At 32.3% G+C, this 27,144-nt stretch overlaps 1 protein-coding gene across 4 annotated transcripts in view; it reads left to right on the forward strand.

Moving 5' to 3' along the window:
- Positions 1–27,144, forward strand: part of LOC106092455 (stathmin) — a 426,400-nt gene that overhangs the window by 321,519 nt on the left and 77,737 nt on the right. For 3 of the 4 annotated variants that reach the window (XM_013259341.2, XM_013259366.2, XM_013259327.2), the window contains one exon: positions 10,468–10,551. The exons of the other annotated variant lie outside the window; for it this stretch is intronic. In XM_013259341.2, coding sequence (XP_013114795.1) covers positions 10,468–10,551 — 84 coding nt within the window. The remainder of the gene's footprint in view (positions 1–10,467; positions 10,552–27,144) is intronic. 4 annotated transcript variants of the gene reach the window in all.

Here is a 27,144-nt window from a genome sequence, read left to right on the forward strand (position 1 = left end):
AAATTTGGCCCATGAACATTCCACAAAGGAACAGGGGCAAACTTCTCACATATCAATGAGTGCAGTCCGATTCAAGTTTAAGCTCAATTATAAGGGGGCCTCCCTTTTATAGCTGAGTCCGAACGTCGTGCTGCAGTGCGACACCTCTTTGCAGAGAAGTTTTACATGGCAAAGTACCTCACATATGTTGCCAGCATTAAATAGGAGGGTAAAACCGCCAATGAAAATTTTCCTGATGGTCTTGTCAGGATTCGAACCCAATCGTTCAGCGTCATAGGTGGACATGCTAACCTCTACGCTACCGTGGCCTCCAAGAAAAATGCCTTTAAAAAGAAATTTGGACAAATTGGTTAGAAATCCGGCAAATTTTCCCATAGATAAGAAATTTTGACAACATTTGCTGTATAAAAGGATCCAGACAAAATTTACTCAAACAACCTAATTTCCCATATCTTGTCAAAATTTCTTGTTTGTAAAAAATTTTTATATATTTGTGCATAGATGAGGAAATTTGACACAATTTGGTAAAGATAGGACATTGTGACAAAATTTTCTCATATTTAGAAAACTTTTACTAAATTCGACTAAATTCCCCATAGAAATTTTGACAAAATTTACCATAAATATAGAAACGTAAACAATATATCCAATAGATAGGAAACTCAGACAAAATTTTTTCATATTTCATATTTTATAAGAAATAAAGACAAAATTTCCTTTATATAAACATTTTTAATAAATTTTCCTTCACATAAAAAATTTTAATAAAATTTCCTTTTATGTGTAATTTTCACTTCTTCCATTTTTAATTTCAATTTCTCCATAAAGTCCCCCTTGTTCTGCTCTACGAGTAATTCATTATTTAACACTAGTAGCTATGCTAATCATTGCATATTTCTAGGATACGAATAAATGCATTAATCATGTCATTTCACAAAGAACATTGCCCCAGGAACTCTACATTTGTCTTGCAACCTATAGGGGGATATTTCGAACACACACACAAGTACTTCCAGAAATTACAACAGTATGCCATTAATCAAAAGCATACATATTTTCTGGGTAATAGCAAGATTGCAAATTGAAATGAGCATTTATGCTCTAACCTAAAAGTATGCAATTATAAATGAATTGCATTTATGCGACTGTAGTATGTCTTTGCTTAGCAACAAACTCAACTAACTAGAAAATCATTGGCATTTGGCAATGCATGGAGTGCTTTGGAAGAGAGGAAGGAGAATTGGCAAGGGAAAACTTCTCAAATGCTATGTGAAGTGTATAAAAGGGAATCAAGATGATAAAAATGCCAAACTCGATAGCAAGCAGAAGTAAAAGAGACAAAATTCAATTTCTTGAGCAAATAGACAGAACAATAGAAGAGAATCACATACGGGTGGGCAGCTCACAAAACAGGGGAAATGAAATCAAATCAAAAATTCAAGTGTTAAATAGAACATTTTTTCAATTTTCCCATAAAATCCAGAGCAACAACCAATTTTTCCTTGACAGGGAGTAGAAAACGAAAGATAGCCAAAGAAAAAAAATTTGTCAATATAAATAAAGTCATTGTTAAAAGGTTGGCACTAAGTTCGAAAGGGGTCAGAGTGAATGGGGAAAAATGCTACAGTGCCATAAACACACAGAGTAAGGGGGAGGCAATGCTTTGCTTGGCCATTATACCAACGGGCTGTACATAAATGATAATTTATGGTTTTGACAGTTACTGAAGCATAAAAACGTTTTAACAGCCATCACAAAAAGAAACCAAAAAAAAAAATACACAAAACACCGCAGGCAAAGAGGACACAACGTAACACACACGAAAAAGGTAAACTTAGATTATTTACCATTCATGTAATTGGCAAAAGGGCAGCAACAACAAGAGGAAGACATTTTTCAAAAGTATACATTCAACGGAGGGGCAAGGGGAAATTTTGTAAACTACACATCTGGGAGGAAACTTCTCTAGGACTCATTCCATTATCCCCCTTACTACACTACAAAACGTAAGAAAGAAATGATGTGTTGAAATCATTTAAAGTTGGCAATCAGCAACAGTTTACTGTTCCTATGTTTTTAACAGGAAAATTTATGGCCTTACAGATACATACACACATAATATTGTGAAAAGGTCGAAATTTTCCTGCGGAATTTTTTTTTTAGTTTTTGCTTCCCCCTCCTTTTCTTTTATAGTGAATTAATAGCACTTAAATATAGTTTTTGTTTTGTAAGGGAAAATTTATGGCTCACTTTTGGGGGTTTTTGCTAATCATAAAACTATTAGCATACCCCTAGGGGGCTTATGAGAGGCAGGGGACAGAAGAGAAAGGAAACATTGAAAAACCAAAGACAAGAGGTGGCAATAGGATAAGAGATAAATATGAGGATGACAGACAAATTTATTGAAATTAATTGCTTTTGAAATTAATTGCATACTTTTAGGAAGGGAAAAATATTAAACTAAGGAATAATTAAACTAATTTGAAGATTTGGAAGTTCTATAAAAAGAAAAGGGGATGTGAAATTTTGACACATTTTCTATAGAATGAAATTTTGACAAAATTTTCTATAGAAATAAAATTTTGACAAAATTTTCTATAGAAATAAAATTTTGACAAAATTTTCTATAGAAATAAAATTTAGACAAACATTTCTAAAGAAATAAAATTTTGACAACAATTTCGACAATTTAAGCATTTTATATAGAAATTAGTTTTGACAAAATTTTCTATAGAAAAAAAAATTTGACAAAATCTTCTATAAAAATAAAATTTTTACAAAATTTTGGCAAAATTTTCTATGAAAAAAGAAATTTGACAAAATTTTCTATTGAAATAAAATATTGACAAAATTTTCTATTGAAATAAAATTTTGACAAAATTTTCTATTGAAATAAAATTTTGACAAAATTCTCTATTGAAATAAAATTTTTACAAAATTTTCTATTGAAATAAAATTTTGACCAAATGTTCTATTGAAATAAAATTTTGACAAAATTTTCTATTGAAATAAAATTTTGAAAAACTTTTGTATAGAAATACAATTTTGACAAAATTTTCTTTAGAAATAAAATTTTGACAAAATTTTCTTTATGGCCCTAAAATAGGCTGTGATTTTTGTTCTTTTAAACATAGTTTCCAATTTAGAAAAGAATTTAGAAAACTCTCTTAATATGCTGTGTGACATCCTTAGTGTATGCTTTAATTATCTATTTAGGTTTTTTTGAGTTTCTCTAGGTTATGCCACAAGTATGTGTGGTTTAATTAACTGTGACCTTTGATTTATGATTATTGACACAAAGTATATACTGTAGGGATTTTATTCAGATTTAGAAATTCAAGACGTTAATTAAGGTAAACTAATTGAAAATTTAAAATCTTTTTTCATAGAAATATCCCCTAAATAATTCCTATCAGTTTATTCCTGTCAAATATGTCACTATTGTCATATCATTTAATTAGTCGTTGATTTTTTGTTTGCTCAGCAAAATAATACTTTCGCATTTCTCATCCTAAATGTATGCTTCAAGGTTTAATATTAAGTCTGTCCTCTTAACAAATGCAGCATTTGAGAAAATTTATGACAAAGTATTAAAATTCAATTTGAATAAACTAATTATGGAACTTGCTGACATTTGCTTTAATGCAGAAGTCTTTACTTCTTTTTTCAACTGATGAAAAAGCCATTTATAAAAGATTCTATTTAATTGTTATAAATTTAATATGCAATATTAAATTGCATATTTTAGACTGCAGTGTAAGAAAAATTATATATTTAGGTATTATGTTTTGGAATTTGTGCATGAAAGTTACTTAATGATTTTTTTTTTAAATTAATGTTGCATACTTTTGGGTGTCATAGAAATTTTGTCACTTAATTTTCTTGATAATTTAATTATGTAATTTAACTATTTTAAAATATATTTTTTTAAATATCATAAAAAGAAATAGTGATTAGAAAAAATAATGAAACATATATAAAAATAAAAAAGAAAAAAAAAAAAGAAAAACGATAAAAAAGAAAAAAACATTAAAATATAAAAGATCGATCCTATTTAAGACCCCCTCAATATCCCAGAAGGACGCCATAGTGTACTACTTCTGTCAGAGGGAAGTCTCAACCTCCCGTACCACTTCGTGGAGTGTCATCTCCATCGACAAGCCTTTGCGTGTTGTGCTGAAGTTTTCCTGCGTCAGTCCCCCTCTCATCTTCAGGTCAATCAGTCTTTTCAGTGTTCCAGAGCAAAAACGATGATGGCCTAATGGGCCTATAATCCTTCGTCGTGGTGTGGTTAATTTTTCCCGCCTTGGGGATAAAGGCCACCTTTAGAAAATACTTATTCTACTAAATTTCCCATTAACATTCCATTAAGGAACATGGGGAAATTCTCCATATCAATGAGTGCTATCCAATTCAAGTTTAAGCTCAATGATTAGACGCTTCCTTTTTATAGCCGAGTCCCAACGTACTGCCGCAGTGCAACACCTTTTTGGAGAAAGGCTTTTACATGGCATAGTACCTCACAAATGTTGCCAGCATTAGGAGGCGACATTTGTGAAAATTATTTCTGCTGTTCGCGCCAGGATTCGAACCCATGTATTCAGCGTCATAGGCGGACGTGTTAACCTCTGCCTTCAGTAACACAATACTCAAAGTATTTTCCTTTACTTTGAATAACTTGATTTAAAAAATTCCTTTTACTATTTTGTTTCTCCCAAAAGTATGCTTTAAATTTTAACTAAGGCAAAATAACCATAATATGTTGCATTAACTGGATGTAATAAAATGATTATTACATTACTATTTCAGCAAGAATAAGAGGAATATTTTAGCTTGGAAGCTAGTTTTTTTAATTTATTTATTTATATTGCATAATTTTAGGCGTCATATAAATTTGGTGACTTTATTTGGATGATATTTTTTTTACACTTACGAGTTTATGTAAACGACCTTTTAAAAAAATTCGCTTAAAAATCAAGGGAGTTTTACCACATTCTATCCAGTAACGGAATACGGGATGTATTTTGTTTTCGTTTACTTTGAAAAACGTATTTAAAAAATACCCTTTGTACCTTTTTATGTATCCCAAAAGTATGCTTCAAAATTTAACTAATGTGAAACCCCTAAATTTTGACTCATTGTTTGAAACAAATAAAATGATAATTAATCCCGGCACGGGATAGCTGTGAGTACCACACAGGCTGGAACAGTGAGGTTCGATCGGTGCAGTCACGAAAAGCTTAGCTAAGAACTACCGGGCGCGTCCACATGTGGCGGATAGGGGAATGCTCTATACGAGGTAGCTACGGAGAATCTCAGTGAGACCCCAGGCAGCACCGGCCTTGGCACAAATACAGAGTGCCTATGATGCTCGATATGACAAGGTGGGGTATTGGCGCCTTTAAATAACCAATGGCTACCCTGTTCCCGTGGCGATCGGTCCCTTGGAACGGAACGAGCTTGCTCACCTACAGGAACTTGACGAGGATCGCCACCTCCACATGAAAATGTGACAACAACAAGATAATTAAAATACAATTTCTTATTCCACTTGTTCTGGCAGAATAAGAGGTATTTTTTCTTGAAAGCTACTTTTTTTTAATTAATATTGCATATTGTATACTTTTAGGTGCATATAAATTTCGTTTCGTTTAGTTGATAACAATTTATAAACATATAACATTATGTGATTTTACTTTTTTTAAATAAATTTCTTTCAAATAGTAAGGTAATTTGTACCAAAACGTGTATACAATTATAAAAAGAATAATAATTAAAAAAAGTATAAAAAATATTTTCACAAAATGTTTGCGAATCTTTACAATGTCCTTTCAGTAACGAAATATTCGAAGTACTTTCGTTTACTTAAAAACCCCTATTTAAAAATTTCCTTTGTACCTTTTTGCATTAAGCTATAAATTATTTTTTTTTAGTTTATATTGCATACTGTTAGGTGGCATAATTTGTTGTTACTGGTTTATATAATATTACTTTTTAAAAAACAAATTCCAATAGACATCCCGACACGTTGTATCGAAAACGTTTTACAACTAAAAAAAAACAGAAAATAACTGAAATATAAAAAAAAAATATTTTTACATAATTTCAGCTGATACTAATATCTCTCTATTCAGTAAGCGCTCGATGTGTAATTCTCCTATGTGCCCCTAAAATATGCCACATTTGAAATATATAGAATAGAAGGTATATATGCTTGAAAGCACATAAATTATATTTTTTTAGTTTGTATTGCATACTTTTAGGTGTTATAGAAAGTTTATTACTGATAAAAATTTGTGCATAATAAATTTGTTTAAAAAAATTTCGTAAAATGCGTTGTTTGAAAACAAAAACCAAAAAAATAGAAAAAAATAAAAAATTAATACAAAAGAAAAATAAAAATAAAATGAAAAATAAAAAACAAAAAAAAAATATAATAAAATAAAAGATAAAATAAATAATAAATATTAAATTTAAAAAACAAATAAAATAAAGTAAAAAACATTTTTTTACTAAACTTCGGCACGGGATAGCTGTGAGTACCACACAGGCTGGAACAGTGAGGTTCGATCGGTGCAGTCACGAAAAGCTTAGCTAAGAACTACCGGGCGCGTCCACATGTGGCGGATAGGGGAATGCTCTATACGAGGTAGCTACGGAGAATCTCAGTGAGACCCCAGGCAGCACCGGCCTTGGCACAAATACAGAGTGCCTATGATGCTCGATATGACAAGGTGGGGTATTGGCGCCTTTAAATAACCAATGGCTACCCTGTTCCCGTGGCGATCGGTCCCTTGGAACGGAACGAGCTTGCTCACCTACAGGAACTTGACGAGGATCGCCACCTCCACATGAAAATGTGACAACAACAACATAATTAAAATACAATTTCTTATTCCACTTGTTCTGGCAGAATAAGAGGTATTTTTTCTTGAAAGCTACTTTTTTTTAATTAATATTGCATATTGTATACTTTTAGGTGCATATAAATTTCGTTTCGTTTAGTTGATAACAATTTATAAACATATAACATTATGTGATTTTACTTTTTTTAAATAAATTTCTTTCAAATAGTAAGGTAATTTGTACCAAAACGTGTATACAATTATAAAAAGAATAATAATTAAAAAAAGTATAAAAAATATTTTCACAAAATGTTTGCGAATCTTTACAATGTCCTTTCAGTAACGAAATATTCGAAGTACTTTCGTTTACTTAAAAAACCCTATTTAAAAATTTCCTTTGTACCTTTTTGCATTAAGCTATAAATTATTTTTTTTTAGTTTATATTGCATACTGTTAGGTGGCATAATTTGTTGTTACTGGTTTATATAATATTACTTTTTAAAAAACAAATTCCAATAGACATCCCGACACGTTGTATCGAAAACGTTTTACAACTAAAAAAAAACAGAAAATAACTGAAATATAAAAAAAAAATATTTTTACATAATTTCAGCTGATACTAATATCTCTCTATTCAGTAAGCGCTCGATGTGTAATTCTCCTATGTGCCCCTAAAATATGCCACATTTGAAATATATAGAATAGAAGGTATATATGCTTGAAAGCACATAAATTATATTTTTTTAGTTTGTATTGCATACTTTTAGGTGTTATAGAAAGTTTATTACTGATAAAAATTTGTGCATAATAAATTTGTTTAAAAAAATTTCGTAAAATGCGTTGTTTGAAAACAAAAACCAAAAAAATAGAAAAAAATAAAAAATTAATACAAAAGAAAAATAAAAATAAAATGAAAAATAAAAAACAAAAAAAAAATATAATAAAATAAAAGATAAAATAAATAATAAATATTAAATTTAAAAAACAAATAAAATAAAGTAAAAAACATTTTTTTACTAAACTTCCGTAGTGGATACAAATATTTTGTATCCACTACAAATCGGGCGGTGCCGACTATATAATACCCTACTCCACCGAGTCTACGTTATACTTTTAATATATAGCACTTTATCCAAATTTAGTCAGACTTTAATTTTGCATACCTATTGAAATATCCAATAGAAACGTCTACGATTTTTTTACGATAGTACGAAAATTGTGGCTTCTACAGCCTTAAAAGTCGAAACGATTAACAGTTATATATGTGGGAACTTTACTAAATCTGGTTCGATTTTGATGACATTTTTTGCATGTAGTGCGACGTAAAATAAAACATCACCTGCAAAATTTTGTAATGATGGGACCAAAATCGTGGCTACTACAGCTTTAAAAGGGCATATCAGATGAAAGATATATATGGAAGCTATATATAAATCTGATCCGATTCTGATGAAATTTTGCACGCATACTAGGGCGTCAAAATAGCAAATTGTACTTTCTACAGCCTTGAAAGACCATATCGGATGAAAGATGTATATGGGAGCTATATATAAATCTGGTCCGATTCTGATGAAAGTTTGGACACATACTAGGACGTCAAAAAAGCATTTCGTGTCAAATTTGGTAAAGATATAGCTATATCTAAATCTGAACCGATTTTTCGCACACATATTGGAACGTCTAAAGGAACACTTTGTGCCAAATTTTGTAAGGATCGGAACAAAATTGTGGCTTCTACAGCTTTAAAAGAGAACATCGGATGAAGGATATATATGGAAGCTATATCTAAACCTAAACCGAAAATCAATGGCGTTAGTCCTTGGACCAAAAGAGAGTCTTGTGCAAAATTTTGTGAAAATCTTGATTTTGAGAATACATTGACAGACAGACAGACGGACATAGCTGAATCGAATCAGGAAGTGATTCTAAGCCGATCGGTATTCTTATTAATGGGTCTAGCTCTTCTCCTTCTTAACGTTGCAGACAAATGCACAAATCTATATTACCCTGTACCACAGTGGTGGTGTAGGGTATAAAAGTAAAAATAAAAAAAGTTTAAAAAAGGAAAAAAAAAATGTTTTTTACCAAACTTCTGCGGATGTATACATCATTCTATTCACTCACGAAATAATTCAAGTATTTTCTTTTCCTTTGCTTTGGAAAAACTTAAAAAATCTTCCTTTATACTTAACGATTATCCCAAAAGTATGCTTCACATTTCTAATTAAATCACAATCCCTAAAATATGCCACGTTACTTGGAATTAATAATAAAATTATAATTAAAATACCATTTCTTATTCCTCTTATTCTGCAAGAATAATAGAAAACTCATTAGCAAACTTACAAATGATTATGAAATTTTTTCTATACTTCTCGTTTTCGCACTTTTTTTGCTCGCGACAAGAAACTTGCCTGCACAAAGAGAGAAACGTCTCCATTTACCAGGTTTAAAGTTTTACTACTTAAATTATTTGTTTTAGGAAAATTTGAACGGGAAGAAAAAAGAGAAAAAGTTGACATAACAACTTTTAGTTTAAGCATAAAAGATATGGGGGAAAAAATTCTTTGACTAAGTAATGATGATGATAAGGACAATTTTCTGGCTGCCAACCATTTGACGTGTATTAATAAACGTGATATTTTCAAAGAACAAAAAAACAGTATAGCTTTTAATATTCGACTATAGCTACGATGATGATATTTTCTTTGCAATAAAAACGACTATCAAAGATATGGGTAAAGGTGTATGGGTGTGTATGAGAGAAATTTAAAAAAAAAAAATATGTAAATTTTGTAGCATACTTTGCTCGACAATACCACAAACTTCAGTTTTTGTATTGGTCCTTAAGCCTCATCTCTGTCTTGTCTCCAATTTTCGTGTTCAGCTGTTACCACTACTCTGTTAAAGATTTACATATTTCAAAGATTTTCTTTCGGTTTTTGTTCTTGTTTGTAGATGATTTGCGTTAAATGAAAATGTAAATGTGGTCTTGAAACAGGTATATCCTACAAAAAATGGAAAAAACAACAACACCAACGACTACAAAACAAAGACAAGAAGCTCTTAAAATGTAACAACCTCTTATACCAAAGTAACAAAGTTGTTACTACAATTCAAGGTTTTAAGTAGCCTACCTTTAGGCGGTTATTAGATAAACAAAGAAAACAAGAAAACAACGGCCAAATACAAAGCAACCTTGGTCACTAACCACCTAACCCCAAAGCAAACCTTATATCACTAGCCCACAAAATTCAATGCCTACTTTTAGGCTGTATATGCCAAGAAGGCTGGGTAAACCTTAGGAGACAGAGCAGGGGTCTTGATAAAATTCTCCTAAAATTAAATCATGTACTCTTTAAGGTCAACATAACAATAATGGTTTTTGCTTTTAACCACACCACCAACCAAACACACAACAAATTTTTGAAATTGTTTCTTTTTTGTGCTTTACAGATTTGAGATATTGTAAATTTTTGTATTAAAAAAATTATAATCAATGTTTTTAATTAAAATTTTTTCTCTTTCAATATTCTTCTCTTTTTACCAAATGATTCTTCTTTTCTTCTGTGTTTTTTTGAAATTTTTAACAAAAAATAAAAAAAATAATAATAATAATAGTATCAAGGAGACAAGCACCAATTAAAAAAGCTAACAAAATACGCTCAAAACAACCCAGGTTATCGAAGAAAGTTAAATTCATAAGTAAGTACTAACAATTGAATAGCATATAAGATGAATATCAAAAAATTATTTTTGGAAAGCCTTTTTTTAATTTTTCTGTATAAAAAATTTAAAAACAAAACATTTTTTTCCAGATTTTTTCTTTTTGAAATGTATATAAAAATATTTATAAAAATGTTACATTTTTTATAGTGTCTATCACTTTCAAGCAAAAATTTTAAATACACACTTGTTTTTTCAATCGTAAACATTCAAGCCATTTTTAAGCTTGAAAGTGTTGGAATTTAAAAAAAAAAAAAAAACATAATGTGCCGCAAGCCAAAAATATTTTGAAATAATCATGCGAACTCGGAAAAAGCAAACAGCACTGCAGGCGAAAAACATTGTACAAAATTTTCCGTCCGTCTGTCTGTCTGCCGATGGCACGCTAATTTTCAAATGATTACATATAGGCGCTTGAAATTTTGCACAAAAACATGCTATTACAGTAGGTCGGTTGGGATTTTAATTGGGGCATATCAGTGCATGTTTTCATAAAGCTCTCTATAGAGCTCTCTTGAGCCTATAGAAGGCGTAATTCTAATCCGATTTTACTGAAATTTTGTACAATGACATTTTCTATAACGTTCAACAGATGTGCTAAGAAGCGGTCCAAAACCTGATTAAGCTCTCATATAAACCGATCCCCCGATTATACTTCTTGAGACTATAGAGGGCGCATCCCATATCCGATTTGGCTGGGATTTGTAATGGGGCATATCAGTCCATGTTTTCATATAGCTCTCAATAAAGCTCTCTTGAGCCTCTAGAAGGCGTAATTCTAATCCGATTTGGCTGAAATTTTGTACTATAACATTTTCTATAACGTCCAACAGATGTGCCAAGAACCGGTAGAAAACCTGATAAAGCTCCCATATAAAACGATTATACTTCATGAGCCTATAGAGGCCGCAATTCTTATACGATTTGGATAAGAATTGTGAAAACTTTATATGGCTTTTATATAAGCCAATTTTCTGATTGCACTTCTTGAAACCCTAGGGCTAGCATTTCTTGTCTGATTTGGCTGAAATGTTGCACAAAGACTTCTCGTTTGACCTGATTTAGCTTCCAGGTAAACTGATCTCCCGATTTTATTTCTTGAGCCCATATGGCATAACTTTTATGCGATTTGGGTGAAACTTTGCATAATGACTTCTACTATGGTATTTAACACCCAAACCAAATATGCTCGGAGTCGGTCCATATTCTGATACCACTTCAATAGTATCGCAATTCCTATCCATTGTCTTTTGTTTGCTTATAAAGAGTTAACGGGCAAAGAACTTGACAAATGCGATCCAAGGTGGAAAGTATATAAGATTCGGCCCGGCCGAACTTAGCACGCTTTTACTTGTTTAATGTTGCAAAATGCTTGCTATCGATAAATATTTTCAAACCCCTGCAATTTTTTTTAAATATTTGTTTTGTTATGATTAAGTGCAAAATAATGCTTTGTAATCACATAAACATTTAGTCGTGTGTTTAAAATGCCATTTAACACTATAGGCAAATGACCTTGCTTATTGAAATTTCAAAAAATGTGACCCAGTTTGTTGTTTCTGTACAATTCCAGAAAAAGTGAAAATAAGGCCCCGCAGTAAAATGAGAATATACCCCAATATCATAACGTCCCCCCACCCCATCCATATTTATTTTAAAGAATATTAGTTGACTTGAAAGAAAACTTCATTGGCTCCAATGGCTGCTTGAAAAAAAGCCCCAAAAGTTTTGTGTTTGTTCTCCATAAACCTGTTTGGGCCATACTTTCGTTTTGGGTTTGGGGTGTAATTTCGTTGGGCCAAACTTCATACCGCCGGGTGGGCGGACACCATAGATTCTCGATGCCCAATATTAATATCAAATTCGTACTCTACTTCCAAAGATCTTTCATTTGAGTCCAATATGGTCCCGATCGGTTCATATGTCAATTTGGACGTTTATTGGGTTGTGGCTGATCGTCATAACATTTTAAGTTGAACTAGCCATGTCCGTCCGTCTGTCTGTCGAAAGCACGCAAACTTTCAAAGGTGTAAAGCTAGCCGCTTGAAATTTTGCACAAATACTTCCTATTAGTGAAGGTCGGTTGGGATTGTAAATGGGCTATATCGGTCCACGTTTTGATAAAAAGCTGCCATATAAACCGATCTTGGGTCTTGACTTCTTGAGCCGCTAGAGGGCGCAATTCTTATCCGATTTGGCTGAAGTTTTGCATGAGGTGCTGAGTATGGTTCAACTCGGTCCATAACCTGATATAGCTGCCATATAAACCGATCTGGCATCTTGACTTCTTGAGCCACTAGAGGACGCAGTTATTATCCGATTTGGCTAAAATTTTGCATGAGGTGTTTTGTTATGACTTTCAACAACTGTGCTAAGAATAGTTCAAATCGGTCCATAACCTGATATAGTTGCCATATAAACCGATCTGGGATCTTAACTTCTTGAACCTCTACAGGGAGTAATTCCTATCCGATTTGGCTGAAATATTACACGACGCGTTTTGTTATGACTTCCAACGACTGTATTCAGAATGGATCAAATCGGTCCATAACCTGATATAGCTGCCATATAAACTGATCTGGGGTCTTGCCTTCTTGAGCCTATAGAGGACGCAATTATTATCCGATTTGGCTGAAATTTTGCATGAGGTGTTTTGTTGTGACTTTCAACAACTGTACTAAGAATAGTTCAAATTTGTCAATAACCTGATATAGCTGCCATATAAACCGATCTGGGATCTTGACTTCTTGAGCCGCTAGAGGGCACAATTCTTGTCCGATTTGGGTGAAGTTTTGAATGAGGTGTTTTGTTATGACTTTCAACAACTGTGCTAAGAATAGTTCAAATCGGTCCATAACCTGATATAGTTGCCATATAAACCGATCTGGGGTCTTGACTTTTTGAACCACTAGAGGGCACAATTCTTATCCGATTTGGCTGAAGTTTCGCATGAGGTGTTTTAATATGACTTCCAACAACTGCGCTAAGTTTGGTTCAAATCGATCCATAACCTGATATAGCTGCCTTATAAACCGATCTGTGGTCTTGACTTTTTGAGCTTCTAGATGGCGCAATTCTTATCCGATTGGAATGAAATTTTGCATGAGGTGTTTTATTATGACTTCCAACAACTGTGCTGAGAATGGTTCAAATCGGTTCATAACCTGATATAGCTGTTATACAAACCGATCTTGGGTCTTGACTTCTTTTGCCTCTGGAGGGCGCAATTCTTATCCGATTTAGCTGAAATTTTGCATGAGGTGTTTTATTGTGACTTTCAACAACTGCGCTGAGTATGGTTCAAATCGATCCATAACCTGATATAGCTGCCATATAAACCGATCTGGGGACTTGTCTTTTTGAGCCACTAGAGGACGCAATTATTATCCGATTGGAATGAAATTTTGCCCGTCGTGTTTTATTATAATAGCCAACAACTGTGCCAAGTGTGGTTCAAATCCCTCCATAACCTGATATAGCTGCCATATAAACCGATCTGGGATCTTGACTTCTTGAGCGTCTAGAGGTCGCAAATATTATCCGATTTGCCTGAAATTTTGTTCGGCGGATCCTCTCATGACCATCAACATACGTGTTTATTATGGTCTGAATCAGTCTATAGCCTCATACAGCTCCCATATAAATCAATCGCTCTATTTTACTTCTTGAGCCCCCAATGATCGCAATTCTTATTCGAATTGGATGACATTTTACACAGGTCTCCAACATATAATTTAATTGTGGTCCGAACCGGACCATATCTTAATATCGCTCTAATAGCAGAGCAAATCTTCACTTTTATCCTTTTTTTGCCTAATAAGAGATGCCGGGAAAAGAACTCGACTAATGCGATCCATGGTGGAGGGTATATAAGATTCGGCCCGGCCGAACTTAGCACGCTTTTACTTGTTCATTATTCTTTGTTTGCCTATAAGGAGTTACCGGACAAAGATCTTGACAAATGCGATCCATGGTGGAGATTCAGCCCGGCCGAATTATTTTTAATTATATAAGTGGCACTGGTTTTCCTTTCCTTAATAGTTCTCACAATGTTTCTCATATATTTACAGTATAACAAATAATGAGAACGTAAATCACATTAAGATTTAATTTGTTTTTAATGTAATTTTTCCCATGTAAACTATTTATGCATTATAATTAGTTTTTTTTTTCTATTGCGAAGCTAATTGAATTTTAAAATATCCCCTACTTGGCATATGATGGCATAATAAACTTTTTATTTCCTCCTTTTTGTTACAAATAAATACATTTCATTAAAAAAAAACAATTCAGCTACATTAAACTTTATTTTTAATGCAAATAGTTTGTTTATTGTTTTTTATGGAAGTATAAAAAAAATATATCACATCATTTGCAGTTAATTCAATTGTTATGTAATAAAACAGAGATTAAAACAAATAAATTTTTTCAACTTTTTTTTATATGAAACCAACATTTCATATCATATCCATACAATTCATAATTATTATCATCATTTCGACATGAGTGAATACACATTTAAAGGATGAAAACTTTATTGTGGCAGAAAATTTAATTGTCAGCTTAAAAGCAACCAAGAGTAAATTGGCATAAATACATTTAAATGTTTACTGACTCGACAAGTTTGTTATCTCTCTATGCCAAACAGTCAACTAGACTATGGTTTCCGTTAGCATAGTATTTGACGTTTATAAATGAATGAAGACACAGATTGTGAAAGAGTTGGTACTGTACTAGTATTTAATATTTAATAAATATTTGATAGTTAAAGCATTGATGTTTGCACATTATCTCATATTTGAATATTAAATATAAATATTTAATAATTAAATTGAAATATTCAGCATTCAGTTAATTCATCTTTCAAAAGCTGTATTTCAATTCCCGGAAACTAGTTTGTCTAAAATCCACTAACATTTTATTCCTTGTGCATTGTGGCTTAGCATAAATTTTATTATATTTCCCTTTGTTGTCCTTGTTAATAGTAATGCACATTAAAAATCAACATGTGCCTCACCCCACCACATACTCCTCTTTTGAAAAAATTCCCATGAAAGGAAATAATATGTCATTACCGTGCTTTAATAACAAAACTAACATGCATCACTACTAATGTTATTGTTGAAGTTGGTTGTTGAAAAATGTGAACAACTACAACAACAGCTACATGACTATTGTCACTATTTTAAATGTGATTTCAGGAGTGCACACTGATAAATGGGAGCCAAACAACACCACAACAATGACATTTCGAAATGTTTATGAGATTCTAACACGCATTCATGGCACAACAAATCGCCATGCTCTGAAAACCCGACCACAGTTTTCTCACCTCACTATGCGTTGTACGCTGTAATAGAGGAATCTCTCTCAAATGTAAAGGGTAATTTTTTTGAGGTTAGGATTTTCATGCATTAGTATTTGACAGATCACGTGGGATTTCAGACATGGTGTCAAAGAGAAAGATGCTCAGTATGCTTTGACATTTCATCATGAATAGACTTACTAACGAGCAACGCTTGCAAATCATTGAATTTTATTACCAAAATCAGTGTTCGGTTCGAAATGTGTTCATTCACCGTAACGTTGCGTCCAACAGCATCTTTGAAAAAATACGGTCCAATGATTCCACCAGCGTACAAACCACACCAAACTGTGCATTTTTCGGGATGCATGGGCAGTTCTTGAACGGCTTCTGGTTGCTCTTCACTCCAAATGCGGCAATTTTGCTTATTTACGTAGCCATTCAACCAGAAATGAGCCTCATCGCTGAACGGTGAATGAACACATTTCGAACCGAACACTGATTTTGGTAATAAAATTCAATGATTTGCAAGCGTTGCTCGTTAGTAAGTCTATTCATGATGAAATGTCAAAGCATACTGAGCATCTTTCTCTTTGACACCATGTCTGAAATCCCACGTGATCTGTCAAATACTAATGCATGAAAATCCTAACCTCAAAAAAATCACCCTTTATTCAGGTAACTCCCATTCGCCCCCTCTCAACATTCCTGATTACCCATTACAATGGTGTGGTTTTGAGTCTTCAAAGCACACACATACAATGTGTTCACTCATGTGCGATTTACTTCTCCGTACAAAATTTTGTTTGGGTATCTAGTTAGCGTTGCCATATGTCGGTTGTGTGGAGAAGTATATGCACTACCCAAGTATGTGTGTTATGTGTGCGTTTCCGTTTCCCTGTGTTGGCGCTTGTATTGTCGACGGCTGTTGTATATTTCTGCATAAAGTACTTCCTATTTAAGGAGAATCCGGAAGAGCACTATGCGCACATTGGGAAGAAATACTATTTTTAAACTAAAATTTGTGAAAGAAAAGGAAAATTGCTATCAACGATAACATTTTTCCTAAAAAAATTGTAATCAACGATAACATTTTTCCAAAGGAAAATTTTTATCAACGATAACATTTTTCTTAAGGAAAATTGTTATCAAATTTTCCTAAGGAAAATTTTTTTCAACTATAACATTTTTTCTAAGGAAAATTGTTATCAACGATAACATTTTTCCTAAGGAAAATTGTTATCAACGATAACATTTTTGCTAAGGAAAATTGTTAACAACAATAACATTTTTCCTAAGGAAAATTGTCATCAACGATAACATTTTTCCTATGGAAAATTGTCATCAACGATAACATTTTTCCTATGGAAAATTGTTATCAACAATAACATTTTTCCTATGGAAAATTGTTGTCAACGATAACATTTTTCCTAAGGAAAATTGTTATCAACGATAACATTTTTCCTAAGGAAAATTGTTATCAACGATAACATTTTTCCTAAGGAAAATTGTTATCAACGATAACATTTTTCCCATGGAATTTTCCTATGGAAAATTGTTATCAACGATAACATTTTTCCTATGGAAAATTGTTATCAACGATAACATTTTTCCTATGGAAAATTGTTATCAACGATAACATTTTTCCTATGGAAAATTGTTATCAACGATAACATTTTTCCTATGGAAAATTGTTATCAACGATAACATTTTTCCTATGGAAAATTGTTATCAACGATAACATTTTTCCTATGGAAAATTGTTATCAACGATAACATTTTTCCTATGGAAAATTGTTATCAACGATAACATTTTTCCTATGGAAAATTGTTATCAACGATAACATTTTTCCTATGGAAAATTGTTATCAACGATAACATTTTTCCTATGGAAAATTGTTATCAACGATAACATTTTTCCTATGGAAAATTGTTATCAACGATAACATTTTTCCTATGGAAAATTGTTATCAACGATAACATTTTTCCTATGGAAAATTGTTATCAACGATAACATTTTTCCTATGGAAAATTGTTATCAACGATAACATTTTTCCTATGGAAAATTGTTATCAACGATAACATTTTTCCTATGGAAAATTGTTATCAACGATAACATTTTTCCTATGGAAAATTGTTATCAACGATAACATTTTTCCTATGGAAAATTGTTATCAACGATAACATTTTTCCTATGGAAAATTGTTATCAACGATAACATTTTTCCTATGGAAAATTGTTATCAACGATAACATTTTTCCTATGGAAAATTGTTATCAACGATAACATTTTTCCTATGGAAAATTGTTATCAACGATAACCTTTTTCCTATGAAAAATTGTTATCAACGGTAACATTTTTTCTATGGAAAATTGTTATCAACGATAACATTTTTCCTATGGAAAATTGTTATCAACGTTAACATTTTTCCTATGGAAAATTGTTATCAACGTTAACATTTTTCCTATGGAAAATTGTTATCAACGATAACATTTTTCCTATGGAAAATTGTTATCAACGATAACATTTTTCCTATGGAAAATTGTTATCAACGATAACATTTTTCCTATGGAAAATTGTTATCAACGATAACATTTTTCCTATGGAAAATTGTTATCAACGATAACATTTTTCCTATGGAAAATTGTTATCAACGATAACATTTTTCCTATGGAAAATTGTTATCAACGATAACATTTTTCCTATGGAAAATTGTTATCAACGATAACATTTTTCCTATGGAAAATTGTTATCAACGATAACATTTTTCCTATGGAAAATTGTTATCAACGATAACATTTTTCCTATGGAAAATTGTTATCAACGATAACATTTTTCCTATGGAAAATTGTTATCAACGATAACATTTTTCCTATGGAAAATTGTTATCAACGATAACATTTTTCCTATGGAAAATTGTTATCAACGATAACATTTTTCCTATGGAAAATTGTTATCAACGATAACATTTTTCCTATGGAAAATTGTTATCAACGATAACATTTTTCCTATGGAAAATTGTTATCAACGATAACATTTTTCCTATGGAAAATTGTTATCAACGATAACATTTTTCCTATGGAAAATTGTTATCAACGATAACATTTTTCCTATGGAAAATTGTTATCAACGATAACATTTTTCCTATGGAAAATTGTTATCAACGATAACATTTTTCCTATGGAAAATTGTTATCAACGATAACATTTTTCCTATGGAAAATTGTTATCAACGATAACATTTTTCCTATGGAAAATTGTTATCAACGATAACATTTTTCCTATGGAAAATTGTTATCAACGATAACATTTTTCCTATGGAAAATTGTTATCAACGATAACATTTTTCCTATAGAAAATTGTTATCAACGATAACATATTTCCTATGGAAAATTGTTATCAACAATAACATTTTTCCTATGGAAAATTGTTATCAACAATAACATTTTTCCTATGGAAAATTGTTATCAACAATAACATTTTTCCTATGGAAAATTGTTATCAACGATAACATTTTTCCTAAGGAATATTGTTATCAACGATAACATTTTTCCCATGGAAAATTTATATCAACGATAACATTTTGTCATGTTGTTATGTTTCTATAAATTCCCACTGTGCTTATGGTCATCAACTACCAACTTTATTTCTGCCATGCCATATGTTGTATTTACGCAACGCAGCGGAGATAACCCTAGATGTAACGTTTTCATTCATGTGTGTGTTTGTTTAACTTCCTGTTATGCTACACATGTATTCGCAACGTTAGTTCTTCAGCCTCCTAGATGGATGTTGCGCAAAAAGCGGTGGTTTATTAGTAGACAAATGAATTGTTAGTATCATAAAAAAACTAAGCGCGTATATTGGAAACAAGGAAGGCCTTATATTGAGACTAAATGCCTTACAAAAAAGAGCACAGGTTGGGCACCAATTAAACCCTTTCCGAATTCTGGTGGTGAATAAAATATTTTTTAAAGGATTTCTTATACAATATTTTATTTTTTTGTTAAGATTTACATATGCGTTTTCCATTTGGTATTTTGTTTCCCACTGTCGTTGGGCGCCAGTTGTCATCTAAGTTTATTTTTTAACTTTTTGAAATTGCAATTTAAAATATTTTCTATATAACCTGCAGTCAAACTGAGGTTTTTAATAAGCTACCACGTTGGGCGCTAATTCGATATTAATCCAAGCTGATGCTCACGTTAGGCGCCAGTATCCGAGTATGGTTTATAAATTGAATCTCTTTGAAAAATCAAACATTTTGTAATGTGCTTAAGCAGTGGTATCAAATCAAGCCCAAACTTTTTTTTTGTTGTAAGCCATCGAAAACACAAAAAATTTGACCGCTGATTATCCTTTGACTATTTTAGGTAATTAGTGATTATTTAAGATATACCGAACTCATTTCGTTTGAATTTCTCAGTCTGCTTAATGCTTCATTTAAGCTTCGAGGCCTTTCGTACCTACGGCCGTTGGTGTTTTACCGCCGTTATTCCCTTTTCTTTATCCTAACAATTTCATATCAACCTACACATTTGCCCACACACACATACATGCACGTCCCTATATTTACACCGTCCTCCACGTATGTTTGCTTTAGTCTTGTAATATGTCGGGAACATAAAGCTAATGTTAAGACTTTTTGTCGGTTTTGTTGTTATTCTTACAAAATGTTATACTGTTTACTACAGTTTAACGTTTGAAAGGACATTACACACATATGCACACACACCATCAAAAGCAAACGACCGACCAAACAACCACTACCACAGTAACAGTACTATAGTATTTTGTATATTTTAATGCAAATTTTATGCTAAAATAATGACATAGTGTTGTGGCCGAAAGAATGTAAATGTGGTAAATGGCGGCAAGTGACAAATGAGAAGATGCAGGCTGCCGTACAGGACAATGAAAGATAAGGAAGGTAGTGGATGTGGAACAAAAACCACATAATGTGGGAGTTGTCAAATGTGCCAACATCCTACACCATTGTTTTCTTTACAAAGTGAAGGAAGTTTTACATTTGTGTCTGTTTTGATAATAAAATTCATTTCTAATCACTTGTTGATGTTGTACGAGTACAATGGACGCTGGAGGGAGTTTTAAATTCCAAATCTCCATCTTTATTGCCAGGATTACAGTGACAGAAGTGCAAGTTGTACTTAGTTGGAGGAGTTGGTAATTTGTTTTGGGATTATAAATAATTTGGCTGGCATTAAAAGAAGCTTCATTATGTATATATGTAGTTGGTAATCATTTTATAAGATGTGTATGGGGAACAAATGGATACAGACTTTTGGAAAGCACAAAAGAGAGAAAAAAGTCCTTGTTGAAGTAGATAGAAAATTAAAATGTGATTAAGATAAAGTAATTAATTCCTAACAAAATTTAGGCCTATTATCTCCAAAAGCTTGTCATGAATGGTAATATTTCCAAAAAATAATTGTTATCGAAAGGATTTGAAGACGAATTTTAAAAGTGTTGGCTATTGCAAACAATTTTCCATGGATTTTTTTTATCGAAATGTTATCGATAAAACTTTACTCCACAAGAAAGGTGTTATCGATAGTAAAAGCTTTCCAAAGGGAAAAATTTTCACAATGATAACAAATTTCCAAAGGAAAATGTTATCGATGATACCCATTTTCCATACGATAATCGTTATCGAAATGTGTTTGCACCAAATTTTCAATAAAAAAATGTTCCCAAAATGTTATTTATATTTATTCCAAAATTTTTCATAGGAAAAATGTTATCGCGGATAACAATTTTCCATAGGAAAAATGTTATCGCGGATAACAATTTTCCATAGGAAAAATGTTATCGCGGATAACAATTTTCCATAGGAAAAATGTTATCGCGGATAACAATTTTCCATAGGAAAAATGTTATCGCGGATAACAATTTTCCATAGGAAAAATGTTATCGCGGATAACAATTTTCCATAGGAAAAATGTTATCGCGGATAACAATTTTCCATAGGAAAAATGTTATCGCGGATAACAATTTTCCATAGGAAAAATGTTATCGCGGATAACAATTTTCCATAGGAAAAATGTTATCGCGGATAACAATTTTCCATAGGAAAAATGTTATCGCGGATAACAATTTTCCATAGGAAACATGTTATCGCGGATAACAATTTACTATAGGAATAATGTTATCAAAGATAACAATTTTCCATGGGAAAAATTTTATCAAGGATCCTTTGAAATCGTTTTCTCGTCGGCAATTTTTATTTCTGTGGTGTAATGTTGCGTCCACAAAATTATTCGTTACACCAGTGGTATCGGATATAACAGTATTTCTTGGTTCCATTAGAAATAAAGTACCATATAATATGGACAGAGACAGGACAAGCGAAGACACAACAAGAAGGGAACAAATAAAATATTAAAATAAAAAGCCACAACGACATCTAAATACTAGACAAAGTATATTAACAAGAAAATAAACAATATTTAAAAAAATGACAAGGTATAAATCCCATAACAAGAAGGTGTGTACACTGAATAGGGGATTTCAAAGACTGTAGGTGGTACGTTCGTCTATGGCACGATATGAAAAAAGAAAAGAAACTTTGTAATCGTATTAAATAAAACAGTGGCAACACACAAAGGCCCAAAAGGACTCTCGGCAACATCAGCTCCACTGCAGTGGTTGCCTATAAAGGTGTGTTCATGGCGTCTAACAAATACAGCGACAAAAAGGACTAAACCAAAATCCAGGTTGTAGTGCTTATAGACCCTTTGCGTGTGAGCTGCGGTGTGAATGTTAAGACAACGACGTTGAATGCAAAAACTTACACAGGACATACTGAAATTTATGAGTCATGAATTTTTTTTTTTTTGCTTTGTATTCAGCGAACATTTTACGGCTATTTCTCACCAAATGGGGGAAAAAAGATTGGCCATAAAACGTTTAAAAGCGTCTGTACGACGCCGGCCAATATAAATGGTATAATTAACTTATTTTGCTTAGTTTATCATGACAATAATGTAAGGAAAAATGACCCGAAAGGTCGTTTCATTTCATTCCGCCAGAATAATGAATGATAAGAATTGGGGTTAGTTTTTTTGAGTGCTTGGAGCTTTATATTTATTACTTTATCTCATATTTAAGGCCATAAAGAAGAGACTTTAATATGAGCTTTTACGAAGGATACTTGTAAATTTAAAAGCACATGTCATTATCATTAGGATTGACAAAATTTGCTTTTTAGCCAAGGCAAAAAAAAATTAATTTTTCTATGGAAAATTGTAAGCATAGAAAAAATACTCCAACTTAATAACTTTTTATATGAAATTGTTAACAATAAACTTTTTTTCTTTTTAAAATTGTTATCGTTATGGTTCTTTTAAGTTTTTTATCAACAACATTATCGATAATAATTTTTCTTTGGAAATTTTTATTTTTCGAAGAAAAAATGTTATCGTTGATAACAATTTTCCTTAGGAAAAATATTATCGTAAATTAGAATATTCCTTAGGAACGATATAAACGATAATATAACAAACTGTTATCGTCGATAAAAATTTTCCATAGTAAAGTTTGTTATCGATAATGACGATTACATTTTATCGTCGATAACAATTTTCCCATAGAAAAGCTTGTTATCGATAACGACGATTAAATTTTATCGTCGATAATAATTTTATATAGAAAAGTTTGTTATCGATAACGACAATTACATTTTGTCGTCGATAACAATTTTCCATAGAAATTTTTGTTATCGGTAAAAATTTTCGATAACAATTTTTTATTTTTCAATTTTATCATTATTATTATCAATTTTTCCAGTTCGGTCTACCTTGCCAAGTATTTATTCTTCTCTTAAGTTCTTTATCTCCGTACTAACGTCTTAGTAAGTTGAAACTTCTGACTGAAGTCTTTTTAGATAGTCACTCTCAACTCCCTGGTGTGTCTAGGTAACAAAACACCTTTTTTTTTTTTTTTTTTTTTTTTTTTTTTTTTATTTTTATTTTAATTGCAACTAGCTTTCAATAAGAAGCTAACAAGCAATTTTTTTCAAATTTAACATAATTATCATTGAAAATATGTAAATTTTATATAATCTATCTGAAAATTTATTTTACATTGGAAACAAAAAGAAAATAAATAAGTTTAAAGCTCATGATATTAAGAGATCATAGGGTTTAGTTCTATTCAGTCTACGTCTGGTACTTGGATCATTGAGATTAATGGCTTCTGGATTTACATGAAGGCGTAATCTGGCATCATGTTTCGTTGCTGCAATTGATATTTCCTCTGACACTGTGTTCATGCGGAGGTCTCTATGGAGATCACTGTTGCGAACATACCAAGGGGCGTTAACTATGCTCCTTAGTACTTTATTTTGAAAATTTTGAATCATGTAGATATATTTCTTATGCGTGCAACCCCATAGTTGGATGCCATATAGCCATATTGGTTTTAATTGTTGATTATATAAAAGTAATTTGTTTTGAATGGAAAGTTCAGATTTCCTGCCCATAAGATATTTGAGTTTTGACCATTTAATATTAAGTTCTTCGATTTTCTTCTTGACATGCGCTTTCCAGCGTAATTTCGAATCCAGGGTCATACCAAGATATTTCGCATTGTCCGAATAAGGGATACTGACTCCATTTATATGCACGGGGATGTTCCTGGTAGCTTTATTTGTAAAGTTTACATGAACCGACTTCGAATGGTTCAACTTTATTTGCCAAACAGAGGCCCAACGATTTAATTCATTAAGAGCTTGTTGCAATTTAGTGATTGCTTGCTCCTCTGTATCTGCCACAGCAAGTATAGCAGTATCATCCGCAAAAGTTGCAATGACTGAGTTTGGTGGTTCTGGCAAATCGCTAGTGTATAAAAGATATAGGACGGGACCTAGGATACTTCCTTGAGGCACACCTGTACCAATTTTCTTCATGTCTGAGTAGGAGTCATCCTGTTTAATTCTGAAGAATCTATCCGATAAGAATGATTTTAGAAATTCAACATATATTTCAGGCAACATCCTGCTTAATTTCCTTATAAGCCCGACATGGCATACTTTGTCAAAAGCCTGCGACACATCTAAGAATACAGCAGAACATATTTTTTTATCCTCAAAGCTTTGTTCAATAGTATTAGTTATGCGGTGTATCTGGTCAATAGTTGAATGGGAATTTCTAAAACCAAATTGATGGTCTGGTATGAGATTTTTTTCTGCAATAATGGGGTTTAAACGACTCAAAAACAGTTTTTCTAGCAGTTTGGATAACATTGGTAGTAGAGATATTGGTCTATATGAGGTTACCTCTGTTGTAGGTTTACCTGGTTTAGGTATCATACGGATTTCTGCAATTTTCCAAAAAGTTGGCATTCTTCTTAACTTGAAGCAGGAATTAAATAATTGGGTTATTTTAATGATGCAATTATATGTAAGATTTCTTAGTATTTCAGTATTTATTAAGTCGAAACCTGGACATTTCTTTAGCTGCATACGGCCTATTTCTGCATATACCTAGGTAACAAAACACCTGGTGTTTTTTAAGTCTGCATATTTCATTTCCATATTCCATTTTTAATTTCCAGCAATATTGTGCGCCATGTGGCCAAAGCCATAGAAATGTTTCTATCTTTCTGGCCGCGCCCATCCATATACACCTGACTTTTGTTAAACCTTCTTTACCTTTCTTGCGTTCTTAAAGGAAAATTGACTCCTTTTACTTCCTCACTCCAATTATGTTTTCAACACTTGTTGTTGCTATTTCTGTAGTTAATTTTTAACTTTCCTACTGAGAAGAGCACTGCGAAATATTTCGGAATATCCTACAATGACTGCCATGAAAAATACATTAACATTCTGTGTCTTGCTTCATCATGGAAATGACTCTGTAGTAGTAAAACAAAATGTGCTTTGTGTACAGCTCAAAACTTTGTAAAATACAGAGAAAAAATAATGAGTTTAACTTGATTAAATGCAAAATTACATTCATTATGAATTTTCTCGAAGTGACACTAAAAAGCAAATTAAAGTTTGCATCTCTTTTCTGCTTTAGAGCTAATAAGGAGTCAAGTCAAGAAAAATATGTGAAGTGCATAAAATATGTAATTTATTAAGCAAATAAAGATGGTTATGAGGTTGAAGAGAATTGTGGCCTTTGAATAATTTTCATAGAAAATTTTATGTACATTTTGGTTTTGGTTTTTTCTAAAAAAAAATAAAAAAAGGGAATTTTGATACTATCCGAGGAATTTGATTTTTATAGTAAACTAGTCGAACCGGGCCCTCTCCGCTGCGCCTTTAAACGTTATATGGAACAAAATTATCTTTTGAATATTTATTTTCGATAATTAAAGAGCTTTTAGTGAAATACCATACCACGAAAATGGTATATGTATATCGCTTGACTTACAGTATAACAATATAAAAACTTTTATTTGAATCCCATATTGTCTTTATTGGTTTATGAATTCGCTCAGAGGGTTTAGGATCATCTAAGTTTGGATGTTAGATGTACTCTATTTTAAAACAAAAACTTTTTTGGAGCCCGATACTCTCATGGAAATTTTGGGAGTGGAAAGCCCCCAGGGGCTCTACTCCCAAATAGCTTTCATTTAAGCCCCATGTTGCCATGGTTGGTGAATACGTATGTCCGGTTTAGGGGTGTTTTGGGGGTGGGGTGGTCCCCCAGACACTAAGCCCTGAAAAACTATCACCATCGTTGTCTACTCTCATGTACAGCTTATTTAAACCCCATATTGTCATTGGCTTAAGGGAAAATTATGGAAGGAGGCGTGGGGTGGTCCCCCAGACACTAAGCCCTGAAAAACTATGAACATCGTTGTCTACACTCATGTACAACTTATTTTAACTGCATAATGCCATTGGCTTAGGGGGAGTTTATGGGATGACGCGTCCTTAAGCACTTGGCCCCAAAAATGGATATTAAATTGATTTTCTAATCTCAAATACCTTTTTTTTGAGCCCCTTATTGCAATAATCAGCAAATATGGCCAGTTTGGGGTGGACACGGAGTGGAGTGAAGCACGATTCGCTCTCTTTGAGACCCCAAATTGTCATGGTGAACAAATTTGTTAGTAAACATATTAGTCCCGAATGCTTACATTAGATTTATATTCTACTCCCAAATACCTTTGCAAACTTGCTCTGGAGCATTCCATTAAAGAAGTGGGGCAAACCTCTCACAAATCAATGAGTGCTGTCCGATTCAATTTTTAGCTCAATGGTAAGGGACCTCCTATAGCCGAGTCCGAACGGCGTGCC

The sequence above is a fragment of the Stomoxys calcitrans genome, chromosome 3 (assembly GCF_963082655.1).
Source record: "Stomoxys calcitrans chromosome 3, idStoCalc2.1, whole genome shotgun sequence".
In the NCBI taxonomy this organism is placed as follows: Eukaryota; Metazoa; Arthropoda; class Insecta; order Diptera; family Muscidae; genus Stomoxys; species Stomoxys calcitrans.